At 37.1% G+C, this 14,769-nt stretch overlaps 1 protein-coding gene across 1 annotated transcript in view; it reads left to right on the forward strand.

Annotated features, from left to right (window-relative positions):
• The first annotated feature begins 198 nt into the window (after positions 1–198).
• The window catches only part of LOC103463729 (dynein heavy chain 8, axonemal), a 42,048-nt gene continuing 27,477 nt past the window's right edge, over positions 199–14,769 (forward strand). The window contains exons 1-28 of the mRNA XM_008407281.2: positions 199–311; positions 1,070–1,185; positions 1,284–1,418; positions 2,525–2,609; positions 2,801–2,952; positions 3,318–3,504; positions 3,665–3,828; positions 4,760–4,933; positions 5,129–5,242; positions 6,142–6,249; positions 6,348–6,449; positions 6,545–6,691; positions 7,407–7,604; positions 9,087–9,163; positions 9,245–9,344; positions 9,425–9,544; positions 9,620–9,755; positions 9,834–10,021; positions 10,105–10,185; positions 10,645–10,761; positions 11,140–11,259; positions 11,415–11,549; positions 11,641–11,747; positions 11,840–11,918; positions 12,006–12,129; positions 13,119–13,279; positions 13,525–13,651; positions 14,327–14,562. Coding sequence (XP_008405503.1) covers positions 1,144–1,185; positions 1,284–1,418; positions 2,525–2,609; positions 2,801–2,952; positions 3,318–3,504; positions 3,665–3,828; positions 4,760–4,933; positions 5,129–5,242; positions 6,142–6,249; positions 6,348–6,449; positions 6,545–6,691; positions 7,407–7,604; positions 9,087–9,163; positions 9,245–9,344; positions 9,425–9,544; positions 9,620–9,755; positions 9,834–10,021; positions 10,105–10,185; positions 10,645–10,761; positions 11,140–11,259; positions 11,415–11,549; positions 11,641–11,747; positions 11,840–11,918; positions 12,006–12,129; positions 13,119–13,279; positions 13,525–13,651; positions 14,327–14,562 — 3,516 coding nt within the window. The 5' untranslated portion in view covers positions 199–311; positions 1,070–1,143. The remainder of the gene's footprint in view (positions 312–1,069; positions 1,186–1,283; positions 1,419–2,524; positions 2,610–2,800; positions 2,953–3,317; positions 3,505–3,664; positions 3,829–4,759; positions 4,934–5,128; positions 5,243–6,141; positions 6,250–6,347; positions 6,450–6,544; positions 6,692–7,406; positions 7,605–9,086; positions 9,164–9,244; positions 9,345–9,424; positions 9,545–9,619; positions 9,756–9,833; positions 10,022–10,104; positions 10,186–10,644; positions 10,762–11,139; positions 11,260–11,414; positions 11,550–11,640; positions 11,748–11,839; positions 11,919–12,005; positions 12,130–13,118; positions 13,280–13,524; positions 13,652–14,326; positions 14,563–14,769) is intronic.

Below are 14,769 nucleotides of genomic sequence, written 5' to 3' on the forward strand. Positions count from 1 at the left end.
TGATCTGGAAATCTCTTTTTTCATGATAAGACCGGGGAAATATTTAAATCAAATATCAGAAGGCTGCATGAATTATGTTTTTTTTTTTTTTTTTTCAAAATTTTTACCAACTGCTACGCTTGTGACAATTAAAAGATTTATGAACCGTTTGAAACCAGTAACCGTCACAGTAACGGCTGGTTGCGGTGGAAAACTTCACCAGGATACACAAAAGCCTGTTTTTTTTGTTTTTTGTTTTTAAGAAAACATCGGAATTGACGAAAGAAATGCCTTCAAGAGAAGCTCCAGTTTCAAGAGAAGGTCACATTTCGGTAAGACCAGCGGGAAAGTCGTTCTCCCTTTATTATAAGTAGTTATGTCCTATTGAAAGCGAACAGCTATGCCAAGGCTAACGGTTGAGCATAATGCACCCGCTAGAAAGGAGGAAAAAAGAATAACTTTTGAACAATTTGTTAAAAATGTATTGTTTTTAACAGAGTGCGCAGGGTGGCAGTTCACGAGCGATTCTGCAGAGCATTAAGCGGATATTTTGTAACCAATTAATAGAGTGACGGTTGTTTTGGTGATTGCAGAACCTGACTCTGATCGGTTCACATTATCAACGTCCAGTTGCCCAAGTCCAGTTTGAGACCATCTTGCTAGTGGTGTAAATGTTTCCTCAAATTATCTTGTGTTTTATATATATATAAAACAGTTTTTAACAAGTTAATGTGCATAAAAATTACCAAGCATTTTAAGTGAGCTTTTTTTTTTTTTTTTTTTTTTTTTATTGCTGGAGTTGATACCAACCACTGTCTATGTCTCAGGACATTGGGGAAGAAGGATGGGTTTTGGTCAGGTGTGGATCTCCTGCAGTGCGTGGGAGGGTATAATTTGCGCAGGTCACATCATGCATTGCAAAAATACATAATTCAACATTTCTTAACTAATTGTTAAGAGAGCATTTCAGATACACTGAATGCCCGTTTTCCTTTCTGCTTTGACTTCATATGGTCACCAGATATTGGTGTGGCTATTTTTCCGTAAAGAAATAGAAAACGTAAAATTACATATGACTACTGTGTTCTAGTCATAGGAGGAGAAGGAGAGCTGAGATTTTAAACAGCGAGGAAGCCCTTATACCTGCCTCCAAACGTTTTCATAATGGATGCACAAAAATCAAAAACCAACAAACTTGGAAATGAAGTAAGTCTATTTTTTCTTTTCCTTGGCCTTTTGATTTCAGACAGCAGATTCAACTTATCTCCTAACAGTTTGCTAATTGCACTTCTTGCCTTGTTCAGTTGACCTATAAGAAGGAGAGAGAGGAGCGAAGAACGCTGCTCACCTCTTCACACAAATACATGTTCGAAGTAATAGCAAATGAGCTATCTTTGACCCCATCAGCAGTAGAGGAATTTGTTTTAGATTCTCCATCCGTAAGTCTTTCTTTGTGGCTTTGCCTTCAGAAAATCAATCAAATCGGTCAATGAAAGGGAGGGAAACTTTGTATGGAGTAGCTGGATTGTGATTCCGGGCTGGTATGACTTTCTAATTTAATGAAAATCTGGAACGATAACCTTAGTTTTAAGCTTCAAGTCGAATTGTGTTTTTGTTACAAAACACTGAATCCAAATCAATGCTGACATGTGAAGCGATACCACTAAACTAAAATGGAGCGTCTCAAGTTAATTATCTTCAACAATCCCTTGAAGATCTGATCGCATTTCTGTGATCTACATACAGTATTTAGTTGAATTTTAATTTTTGTAATTAAACACAAGCCAAATATATGGTGAGAGGAAGATTCGGTTCTATAATGGTGAATCTTCTTGAAATTGACCATCTTTTGAAAGACTTGTTTAAAATTTTGAATTTTAAACAATTTCATATCTTTTTATTTATATTTACTGCAACCGTCAAATCTGATTTAATAGCATTCTCGTTTACAATAACCCAATGTAGAAGTCTGGTCAAAGTTCAGGCATTTACAGGAGACACTTGCTGGTTTGGGGGTCGAACCAAGCTTAGTTCGCTCATGCTTTGGGTCGGTCCGGACAGCAGTTTCATCATTGTCCTTAGGCAACTTTGAAAATATCATTATTGAGGCCGTAAAGGTCTTGGTTTAAAGTGTATTGTTGAGTGCAGCTCAAGGGGGAACATACACAGTTGTACTTTTTTTTACAGTATTTGTACCTCCCTTTTCCTCATACATTTTGTGTTGTGATGCCTAGATTTGTTATGTGCTGTACAGTCTCTTCATAACGAGACTGTAAAGTACTGTAAAGCAATAATGAACTGCTTAGTTAAAGAGCGCAGGCAGATGTCTGACTATGTCAAACAGCTGTGTCAAACATCATGAACGCATTATATGTGATACAGTATTGCATTGCGTGCATTTTTTTTTCCTTTCACATTTTTGGGTTTGATTCGATGTTGTCTTTAAATTCAGAAATTTCGTTTTTTTTGCTTGGATTGGTATTTGATACCTGCTTCTCTGTTCTTACCACGTTTTGCTTGCTTGTTTGCTTTTTTTACGGCATAGCTGGCTGCTTTTGATCGTTTCTTTGATGCTGGAGGTTGCAAAACGATCTCCTTCGTCTACCAGGAGTCTGACCCCCCAGGAGTAGGTAGGATTACATGCAGAAAGCCTGGAAGTCTGCACTGTCAGACCTGAGTCCATCTCCTGTACATTTTTAAAAATTTTTTCATTTTACAGAACTTAAGCTAGCCTGAGGGCTATAATTAACGGATTTCAGTTTTCTAAAACAGTAGTTGTCGCTTATGTCACTCGCTTGGGCCATTTTGCATTTGCTTTCAGAAAGTGGGCGCACACCTCAGGGACTTGCCGCACTGGATAAAAAACGCAGGCTGTTTTTAGCCGATTTAAGCCAGACCTGTCTGACCGGCATCTGCTGCTATTTTGCTCGAACAGACGTGACCGTTCCTGTGACTCCTGAAAATATACATGAGGTAAAATTTGATGTAGTTTTTCTCTGTGACTTGCATAATTAATTAATTAATTTATTAATTTATTTTTTGTGTGCACGTGCAAAGTTATTCTAGTTTTTAAGGTTCACTTCATACAAAGTAGGTGTAGTTAAAGTGTTCATTCACTGTTAAGCGCGAAATAAGTTATCTTACTTTACGTCAGAATGAGAATGAATGTTTCACGCTGTAAAAGAGAAAAAAAAAATACTATGTTAAAACATACTTGTTCCCAAAAGTATTTGAGTCATTTGCCATTGTGTAGTATCAAAATAAATAATATTACCTGTGTTTATTATGCTTCTTCCATTCCTTCTCATGGTTTTTCTTTTTTTCTGAATGTCTCATAGCTAATTTGTTTCTCTGCGATCGATGCCACTGAGGGACTCCTGAAAGGATTAAGGAATGCCTATGGATTTCTGCTACAGATTCTTGAGACACAGGACAGCTGGGGCGCATTGGACCAGTCAAAACATGGGGAAAAAACAAAAAAGATCTTCCTGGATAACTTTAAACATTTTCTGAGCTCGCTTGATGGTAGGATCTTTTTTCTCTTCTCAGTTTTTGCTGCGTATTCTTTCAAGTTGACTAAGTGTTAACAGAAGAAAAATACATGTATGTTGAGAAACTACAAAAGTCAAAGAATACTTTAGTACAGTTTATATTTATTTTTGCATTACTTTGACTGTTTTACCAGACCTTCGGATAAGAAACACCAGTGTTGTTCATTTGAGCAAACCGTTTGATGTCGACTTTTCCAAACTGACGTGTCTTGAAGAGATGAAAGCCGCAGCTTCTGACTTTGAGGAAGTGCAGCGACTGGAAGATATTCTGAGGCGCTGGTGCAAGGAGATTGAACAGGTTTGTAATCACAAACATTTATCTGTGATCTAATGAACTGCCTTTGATTAGTACTAGAAGTGGTTAAAACAGGATGAAAGATGTTACAAGACACAGAAAGACGGAGTGTTAGTTCAGAACGGTAGTGGTATTTAAACTAACCAAACGTAGCAAAACTGACAAGTTAAAACTACTAACAGGCCTTAAATTTTTTTTCTAAAACGATTATATATATATAATTTTTTATTTTTTCTGTATTTTCTGTAAATTCTTTTTACCTGTTGAAAAATTAAGTCATTTTATTGAAACTACAAAGTATTCATATTTTCATAGAAAAGGGATTTGTAAATCACAATTAAAAAAGGTTCCACCTCACTAAAACAAAGACATTCAATTTTCCAAGTTATCTGGTTGATATTTTGTTGCTTTAGTAAAAGGCTTCAATGTATTTTCAGGAAGAACATTTAAATCCGCTTTTAAGTAAAAGTTAGCAGTCTTATGTAACTTGAAATTTCAATAAAAGCAAAAAAAAAGCTTATAAATAGATTAATACTATGTGTTGTAGCAGATATTTAAAAAATTGTCACTGATAATCTAACATTGAAACCAGCCTCCAAAAAATATTCTAATGGCCAAATGAAACGTTTCATTTGCTGTGCTTAAATATCAAACTTTTTAGATGTATGGTCTGTGTTTCAAGCTTTTACGGGGGACGCTTTGAAGGCTGTAACTAGCGATTAGGTTTCAACATGCTTCAGGCAAGTCAGCGGTGTCCAAAGTATGGCCAGGTCTACATTTGGCCATTAGAATATTACACCAGATCCCTACTGAAATACTGTTGGTGGTGGTGAAGTGAAGTTCTTTGCAGGAAGATGGAGTCCAGATCAAATTCTGCTGAAGGCCCCATAGAATGCTGTACTACGGTGATGTCTTTTATTTTCGTCATGATCAGGTCCTGACTGAGGACGATCAGTTGAGGAAAATAGATGCTGAGGGACCTTTGAGCGAGTTAGAATACTGGAAGAAGAAGCACTTAAAGTTCAGCTCCATCGTCAATCACATGAAAAGTGAAGAGTGCAATGCAGTGGTAATGGTACTCCACATACGCCGTTCCAAAATGATAAAGGTAATAACAAGGTTAAGTATAGAATTTAAAACATTTTGCACCGTGTAAAATTTTCAGTGTTTTGAGGCTACATTCTCACTAAGTAGGTTCTAAGAAAGCTGTATTTCTGTCAGGAAGATGTTTTAGCTTGCTCCTAAAAGAAATGAAATAAATAACTTAACGTACCCTGTTAACTCAATCCATATCCTTGTGTAGGTGTGGCGGGATCTGGATAAGAGGATAACAGATCGTCTTAATGAGTCAAAAGACTATTTAAAATTCCTGTCCACACTGGAGAAAGTCTTGCAAGCACTGTACAACAATGATCCGGTATGTATTTTTAAGCAATTTAATGAAGAGCTAGAGCTCGTGTCATGATACATTGAATGAAAATATATTTAAAGGGGGAGTATGACCTAAAATTGACTTCTTTTTTTTTAGTTTTACTTTATCATGTTACAACATGTTGCTTTGACTTTTTTCATGCATGTTTGAGAGATCCTACAATCTCACCAAGTGTTGACTATTTCCACAAAGCTCTTCCTTGGGGCTGCAGTCCTTTGCCAGGCTCCCGCCTCACAGATCACCTCCACTCCCCCCGTGTTTCCTCACTCAGCTCTTTCAGGCTAGAAGCAGCAGCAATTAGCAAATCCCCTGGGACAACTGTGTGTCTGCTGAGTTCATCGTAGGAACTGCTTAGTGCAACGTTTCCAAAATTGGCGATAAACCCCTTAAAGGGGAAACGTTGTTGTGATGATCTCCTAAGATGGAGCGTCAGAATAGGAGCTTCTTAAAAAGACGGAAGCCCAGTTACAATGTGTTACATTGCATTTTTATAACATTGAAAGGTAACATAGTTACTTGATTGTGCTATAAAATGGCACTATGTGCCTGGAACATATGTAATACTGCCCCTTTTAAACACCCAATTTCTTTTGTCCAGACCATATATATTTATAAACACTTATATTTTGTTGTTATTTAAACTCAGTAAAAGGATTAAAAACTTTTCATTTTGTGTGCAGGAATTACATAATTTAAGATTGAACTTTGTTGATCTCTAATTGTTAAAATGCACCGACATACTTTTTTATTTGGCATGCATGTGCATTTCTCTGCCATGTAGTCGTACTACATGTTAGAGGAAGTTCAACCCTTTCAGAAATTGTTGTCTTACAACCCTTGTCTGCATGTAGCACTTCTGTATTATAAGTTGTTCATAATTCCAGGAATCCCTGATAAAAAGTGTGCATAGTCTCGTCAACGCCATTGAAATAGTTCACAGTGTACCACTGTTCCGCAACATAAATGAAAAGATGCCATCGCTGTTAATTAAAGTAAGTGTGTCATTATAATTATCGTTTAAGATTTCAGTTGTTTTTTGTAAAAGTTAGCCATTCAATTATATTAACATTGGTAATGTATACTTTTCCAGGTCACAAATCAGCTGGTTACAGCGTGCAGAGCACATATTACTGACCATGGCAAGAGTTTAATATGGGATCAAGATGCTGCACAGCTCATGAGGAAAATGCAGGTGACTGTGACGCTAATACTTCTTATTGTGTGTGCTTGCATTGCTTTGGCTTGACTTCAGCAGTGATTACCTGTTGCCTATTCTGTTCTGCGTAGGACTGCACAACTTTGTTTGAGGAGTATCGGTCCTTCTTCCATGAAAAAAAGCTAACGGCGAAATCAGACCACAAGGAAAAGGGCTTTGTGCTTTCGGAGCGGCATATTTTTGGCATGTTTGAGAGCTTCTGTAAAAGACTTAAAAAGGTCATTGTTAACTATGAGGCTGATACTGTGGAGATAGCCAAATATATGGCAGCTGGTGCAACGAGCTGAAAACAGATGTAAATGCTCACTAAGAGCAAAATGAGCTGCACACAGATGAATGAATCAAACTTCAACAAACCCAAATGCAACAGCAAAAAGCTGAAATCGCAAATAAAATGCTGCAGCAACATGAAATAGAAGCAAAAGGAAAAATGCTGCAGAAAGCAAAAACGCAAATACGAAGAGCTGCAAACTTGCTCTGCATAGCAGGAATGCGCCAGACCACTGGGGGGAGACTGGAGTAGGTAATTAAAAATGCCATTGTTGTCTAATATTGGAAGAGACTGTTTTAACTACTGCACTGTCTCTTCATACCCTGATACGGTCAACTAGAGAGCACCTTCCGGCCCAACAGCAGCCTCCTTTTATACTTGGCACCGCTGCTGTGAGTTAACCGGATGCACAGATGTCCTCAATCATTGAGGGCAGGCTTCATCCTGTTACACATAGAAGCTGAATGCTGCTTCTCCCTGTTTGGTTCTGGGGATGCAGAGCAGACTAGACACAAAACTCTAAGCAAGACTCATTTTGCCATCTGCTGTGTGTTTGCACCTGTCAGCCACCGTACAAATAAGATAGTTTAAAACAAGTGCTCCTCAACAAGTCGCTTTTACAATACTATCCCAAGAATTAACACGTTTGTTATCTTTTGTAGATCGAACAAATAATGTCAGTGTTCAAGACATTTGAGTCTCTTGGAAAGTCAAAGATCGAAGGCATCGAAGTTCTTGCCAGACAATACCAGAATGTGTCCACGAATTTGAAAAGAAAGCAGTATGACATATTGTCTCCAAAGATGACTGAATTTGACGGCGATTTTGTCAAGTTTATGAATGAAATCAGCCTCATTGAGGTATGTCTGTTACACAACCTACATTACGAACATTGTCTTTCACGCGATAAAGGTACACATTATTCACTTGACTGAAAAGTGTGGGATTCAAGTCATCTTTTAACTCATAAGTTTCGATTACATTTTTTGTGATAGAAGAAACCTGTTTCAGAGTGACCCAGAGAGATTACCAACATAAATCTGATAAAAGAATGTATGGAGTGACCTAACAATTAGGGTGATAGTACTTAGGCCTTCCAGCTTCAAAGAATTGAAGCTCACCACCAAAAGTAAATTGTGGGGAAAAAAAACTGTGGAAACTTGCAAAAAAGTTTTTGGTTGAGCCAAGTGTTGAAAATTGTCAATAATTAAGTTAAAGGGGACGTAGCATGCAAAATACACTTTTTAATATTTAGTTGTGTTAATTTTTCTCTATTCACTATAATGTTTTTCTTTTGTGTGACGTCACCCCATTTGCCGTGGAACTGCTAAACAAGTTCATGACTTCCGGCTAGTCAGTTTTGGGAATCCGCCATTGCCCTCTGCCCCCCACAGTGATTTTGTAGCTCAAGTTCAGTTACAGCGAAGTTGCAAGTAGACAAGTCAAAATGTTAGGTTCTAGCGTGTATTAGCGTGCATGATTCCTTACGCTCCTTCACGGCATCAGAGCCTCTTCAAAGTGTCTGGTTAAATTTTATTTTTCTCGGGAATGTACTCACGTCAGTAGGAAAAGTCTGTTTACAGACCACTGCTTCAGCTACCTCTACCAGTATGAAAAGGGATTTTCTGAAAGACTTTGTCTGATTCAGGGTCAGTTCCTTCTCTGTACTGAAATGAGGGACTCAGCAAAGCCGTAAGCTCCAAACAATGTTAAAATGACAGCAAAGCTTATTTTAGACACAGACATTGTGTGTTGGTAATGATGTCTTGGCCATTGGTTTGACAGCATCATTAAACCTATGTTTACTACATTCATATTATGGTAACATTAATATTTTTCATAGGTTTCTGACATTAATGGACACTATAGTTAAACTGTGCTCCATATTGTAGGTAGTTGGGATGGATGGAGAGGATGTAAATAAAGTAATAACACCATTGCAATGCATTCATTTGAATATATTCATTTGATATGATTCTAGCATGCATTAACACACGATTCCTTACGTGCGCGTCAGGGGTCCACGAGGGGTCCATGGAGCTACAATGGCGAGGAATTGAGACCAAAGCATCATAGTTTATATAGACCATAAGGGAATGATTTTCATGTGAAGATGAAGGATTTAAAAGCGGGATATATCCACCACTTATTAACAGATACTTATGCATGTCTAAGGCTAACTACTTGACATAGCCATATTTTTTAAAATTGTACAGAGTGTCGTCAAACGAAAGAAGGATGACTGGTGATGTATTGTCTCTAAGCAGATGAGTGTTATCGGTTTCGCAGCTTGAGGCTGAAACTACGTTGAAATTTAAATGTCTCCTTGTTCATGTCTACAGAACAAAATCCAGGTGTTCATGAGTTCATGCTTCTCAAAAATTTACTCATCGCAGCAAGCTCTGACACTTCTACAGCGGTTAGTAAAATTCAGTACATTGCAAATGTTTTACTGTCATTTTTATTGTATTATAATTATATTAACTTTCCTTTTTCATAGGTTTCAGAAGCTGAGGCTTTCTTGTCTGGAGATACAAACTTTCAACATTTTGCATAATGTTCTCCAGTGCTACATCACAGAAGTGGATAATATCACAAAGGTTTCTAGTTTGATAGAACTTAAAACATAGATGCAAACTGTAATTTAAGAATGAAACAATTTCGACCTTTTTGCTTGTAGCTCTATGAAAAGTGGCATAAGGATCCTCCGGTTGCCAGAAACATGCCTCCAGTTTCTGGCAGAATTGGTTGGGCCAGGCACCTTTTTAAAAGGATTTACGAACCCATTTTATTCATTAAAGTGGGTCGACATTTATAAAAAGTAATAAGAGGTTGTGCGTTTCCTTCTATTGATTGTTTTTTTTTTCCTTAAAAGGAAAACTCTGATGTTCTGTCAAGTGCCGATGGGAAAAAAGTGCTTAGACTGTACAATCAAACTGCAGCCTTACTGGTGGAGTTTGAATGTATCCAATACCAGACATGGAAGGATGATTTTTCCAAACTAGATCACAGTAAGTCCCTAGTTTCTTGCAAAGCGCTGGCGTATTTGTTATAGGACACTTAGGCACTTTTTCTGCTCTTCGTGACAGTCCTGAATCATACTCTGCTGGTGCGTCACCCTAAGACCAAAAGGTTTATGGCTAACTTTGATCCAAAAATAACTGAGGTCATTTGCGACACAAAGTGTATGTTAAGCATGGGTCTAGAGGTTCCAAAGCAGGCGTTAGCTCTTCTCAATATGGAAAGGAAGTTACAGGACAGTCACCTAAGGCTTAAGGTAAAGTACATTTTAGCTGTTTCATTACAGTAGTGAAACAAGGATTGTAACCTGATACAAAGTCACTTGAATGCCTTTTTTAGACCATTTTGGAAGAGTATGAATCCACCTGTGTCAGCATTCGTGATGACTTAAGCAGCTTGCTTTCTTCAAAAGTTAAAAATGTAAGTATTTTGTAAATTCAGTGTTAAGTATGAGAGCAACTAGGACTAAGTATGGAACTTAAGTTTAGTTATTACCAAGGGCTAGACCAGTCTAGAAAATAAGAGTTTGCAATAATAATTGTATTTTCAGACTTCTGTATTTAATTGTCTATTGTATTCTTCTTTCTGTCCTCCATCCTTACGTGATTACACCTGTCCTTCATTCTCTACTTCGACGTGTTCTTCCTGTAATCCTTCCTTCTTTGGGTATTTCATGTGTTTCTTCTGCCCCTCCCTCTATCATTCCTTCTGACCTTCTTTTTTCCATGGGTCCTTCCTTCCTTGTTTACTAACGTCCTTGCTTGTAAAAGGAAGTTACAAGCAATTTCCTTTCAATTCAGTCAGGAAATGTGTGGAATTGTTAAAAGTTTTAAAGTTATAATTTTCTTTAATGCTTGTATATCGGTGCTAATTCAATAGGTCGAAGTTGCCCTTCGCTTTGGCTCACTGCTGGTGACGTGGCCGTCCTTCCTCCTGGACAATTTCTTTGATAATGTTGAGACTGCTTTGACTGAGCTCAAACTCGTTGTAAATAAGGTATGTTTTTGAATATAAAGAGGTTCCTGCCTGGCAGTTTTAGATACAGAGTGCTCAGGCATAAGCACTGAGCACTTCAGTGCGTTGCACTGTACAATATATATTTATACAATGATACAAATATATATTTGTATCACTGTATATATATTTGTACATATATATTTGTGTGTGTGTGTATATATATATATATATATATATATATATATATATATATATAAGATTTTATTTAAAGCTAAGGGAGTTTTCCTTTGACAACCAAAATGTCTTTATATTTATAGTTGTATTGCATATAGAAATGATTGACTATGTTTCACTTAACATAATTATGGTGATGCTCTTTTCCATAGTCCATTAAGTTGCCTATTCTGTTTTTCCCAGGCACAACATATTTGTAAGGTGCACATTGATGCCGCCCTGAGGGAAATCTCAGAGACTGTGGTGATTGACCTTCCAGATGATTACACGTTGTCCCTGCCGGATCTCATTGCTCATAATAAGGCATGACCATAATGAGTAAAAACTGGAATGTTTTTAGTTTAGAACCAATGTTTAGGAGCAAACCTTCAGTTTGAGCGTTGCTCCTTATGTAGTTTTTAAATCCTTACCGTTCCGGCTTTTTCATTGTCTGCGTGTTTTTTTTTCACCTTTTTCAGAAACTTTCTCTTGAGTGGGCAGACAATTTGAGTACCAGATTTGCTCAGGTTAAATGTGCAATCAAAGAGCTAGCAATTGTATTGAGGGGCACTGAGGAACTCAAAGGCCACGACACATCAGTCAACTTCCAAAGAGTACGTTTGCTTACCTCCTGAAAAACATTTGTTTCATTCTGCTGTACACAGTATTTCACACAGTTTATTGTAATTGCCTTTTTTATTTCAGGAGTTCAAGAAGCTTTATGAACTCTTCAGTACAAAAGTGTTTGAAACCCTCCTCAAGACAATTAGGGGATCCCTGGATATCCTTAAAAAGAGAATTTGTGGCACAAGGTAAGCATGTCTGTGTTTGAAACAGCCTACTTGTACCAGAAAACTTTGGATGAATCATTTATTAACAAACATTAATGGATATTCAATTTTAGTACTTTCCAGAAGTGGAAGCTTGGACCAACTGTGAATATGATGATCAAAGCCGAAGCCCGACTTCACAACTCCAAAGTGGTAAGTTTCTTCTTACTTACCAGTTTTATTTACCCTAGCAGTTAAACTAAACATATTAGTGGTAAATCTGACGCATGTTTTTATTAGGTAATGATTCCCAGCATAGATGAGATCCAGTCCGGTATAAATCAACTCACTGATGCTGTGGTGGAAATCAGCAAAGGAATAGCATGGAATAGGGAGTTTCGGTGGGAATACTCTGCGGCAAAAGGTAACTAATAGTCAGTGTTAATTAGGAATAAAATAAATGGGTAGGAATAAAGTACAACCCAACGACTAATGAACAGTGGCACAACTACACATTATTAAGGTGGATGCGAAAACATAGATCCCCCCCGAGGGAAGGAATGTCAGGGTGAAGGGGCAACGCTCACTCGCTCAAACCCCCCACCAACCCCACCCGAGGCGACAACACGTGAAGGGTAAAACTTGCTACTTTTACCTCGTTATGTGCGCGAGGTGAAGGAGCGTAGGGCGCGCTGAAGTGTATGGGAAACCATCGGCGCACCGCCCCCTTCAGACGGGGTTTTGGCGCCCCCTCTGGTGCTGCGTCCCTATGCGTTGCATACCCTGCATACCCATTTTTTGCGCCACTGCTAATGAACATCAGTTGAGTTACTCACTTTGAAGTAACCACTGTTCCTGAACAAGCATATGTTGCATTGCATTGAGTTGTTAACTTTATGACAAATGCCCGTCGTATATAACTTACTACAAGCTTACCCAGTTCTGAATTTTGTTATTCTTGCACATATACAACATGTGCAAAATTTTAAAATCTACTTGAATGATTATTTGACATATAAATATGAAATAAGAAAAAAAAATGAAATAGACAATTTACATATAGATATTTCTTTCAAAGCTCACACTAGCAGAATGTATATGGCAAACCCAAGAAAATACATCACATGGAAATGAACAGTAATCAGCTCCTGAAAATGTTCACAATTAAAAATTTCAAGTGTTTAGTATTTCCAGTTCATTTTTCCGTTCTTTTCCATTTCTTTAAAAAAATAGGTTTGTGTGAATATTTAACACCATCTAGATTCACAATCATTTCATTCATTGTGGATATATAAGTTCACAACATATGACACATATTTTTAGTTTTTTTACTTTACTTTTACATTTGGTTAATGGTGTTGCTTGTCGCTTTTCTACTTTTTATTCTTCTGTCCATGATGCCACCAAAAAAAGAGAATTTCTTTCCTTTGGTTCTTGAGCACAAGGAGATTAAAAAGATTATTGCTGTTCTAAAAACTGCCATCACCACCCAAAAGTCATTAGCCACTGATGCTCTGAAGAAGTTCAATCAATTCCAGATGCTGTGGAACGAGGACAAGAACCTGAAAGTCAAGGTTTGTTTTCCTTAATTTTTAAGTAGATCCTTATAATTCTGAATATCATCTCAAAGTGGATGTATTCAGGAAAATTTATTTCACAAAATGAAATCCATGTATGAGGGCGACATTCAAGAATATTGACTGACTAAGCCAAAATCTATAGTTAACAGAAACAAAAAAACTGCTTTGAAAATATAACAGGTTGAATTTTAACCAAAAGAACTTTTTTTCTTATAATATAACTAAATGTGTTTCTAAAGGAATTTATGGACAAGAAACCATCTTTGGTCCAGATAAAGTCTGAAATCCAGCACTATGACTCAGTGGAGCAGGAAATCGAAGCTGTGCCACCTATCCTTCATGTTGAGTGTATTGAGCTGTCAACAGGTAAACTTACTTATGGCTTGTTTTAGATGGTAACCAGATAATGTCCTTGGTATAATTTATTTTTATTGCATATTTAATTTGTTATTACTACTTCACATTGTATTAGACTACATCTAACACACAGGGAAAGTTAATTAGATAAGTATTAATATGGGCAGTAGTGTCCAGTGGGATTCCAACACATTATGTAAAAAATTTGCAACAGAATATTTTTATGTTTATTGTAAGATTACAAGATTATATTAAGAAATCCACACATAAAATACATTTATATGTGGTAATTCCGTGAAGCTGTAGTGTGGAAATTTAAAGACAACCAGAAGTTGACAATATTAACTGGGGACACTTGATGGTCTTTTATATCTCTACGTAGTAAATCAAAAAGTAAATTCTCCAATCAGCTCATTCAAAACTTTTCCTTTTTTGTAAAAGAAAAACACCCTGACTGTTAACACTGAGCGTAACCAGTGATACCATCTAATTCATAGGTAAAAGGTGCTGCTTAGTTCTGAATTAGACAATGTGATATTTTCTACCTAATCCAGAACTAAAAGTCTGCTTGTTTGATGTCGGGTTTTCGTTAAGTTCTAAAACGTAATGAAGAACTTTCATCAAACAACTCTGTGGTAAATTATGTTCAGGTTCTCCATGAGGAATGTGCTATTGTGAATGCAGGCAATCTTAAGAAGACCTTGATAGCCGAGACCAAAGCCTGGAAAACACTGATTTGTAAATACCTGAAGGAGAAGTACAAGAAGAAAAAGATTGACATCGCCATAGCGATAAACCGATACGGTGCACAGCTGTCAAAGCCTGTGGCGGATCTGGAAGGTGCGCGTCAGGCAATGGCTACCCTGTCAAAGCTTCGTGAGGAAGAAATACATATTGATATGACACTGACTAACATCAAGGTATGACCTGCACAATTTGCTTTTATATTGAAATATGTACTTAGCAGAAAAAGCAAGAAAAAGTTGCTTTTGGCGTATTTTGTTGCTGTTTTTCCTTATAGCAATGTTGAAATAAATCTTATATAGCTGGAAAGCTTGATTGTTTCCTCTGAAATGGTGCTACATTTTTAAAGAAAATTAATGTGTGGATTGGAAATTTATACATAT

This window comes from Poecilia reticulata, linkage group LG4 (genome assembly GCF_000633615.1).
Source record: "Poecilia reticulata strain Guanapo linkage group LG4, Guppy_female_1.0+MT, whole genome shotgun sequence".
In the NCBI taxonomy this organism is placed as follows: Eukaryota; Metazoa; Chordata; class Actinopteri; order Cyprinodontiformes; family Poeciliidae; genus Poecilia; species Poecilia reticulata.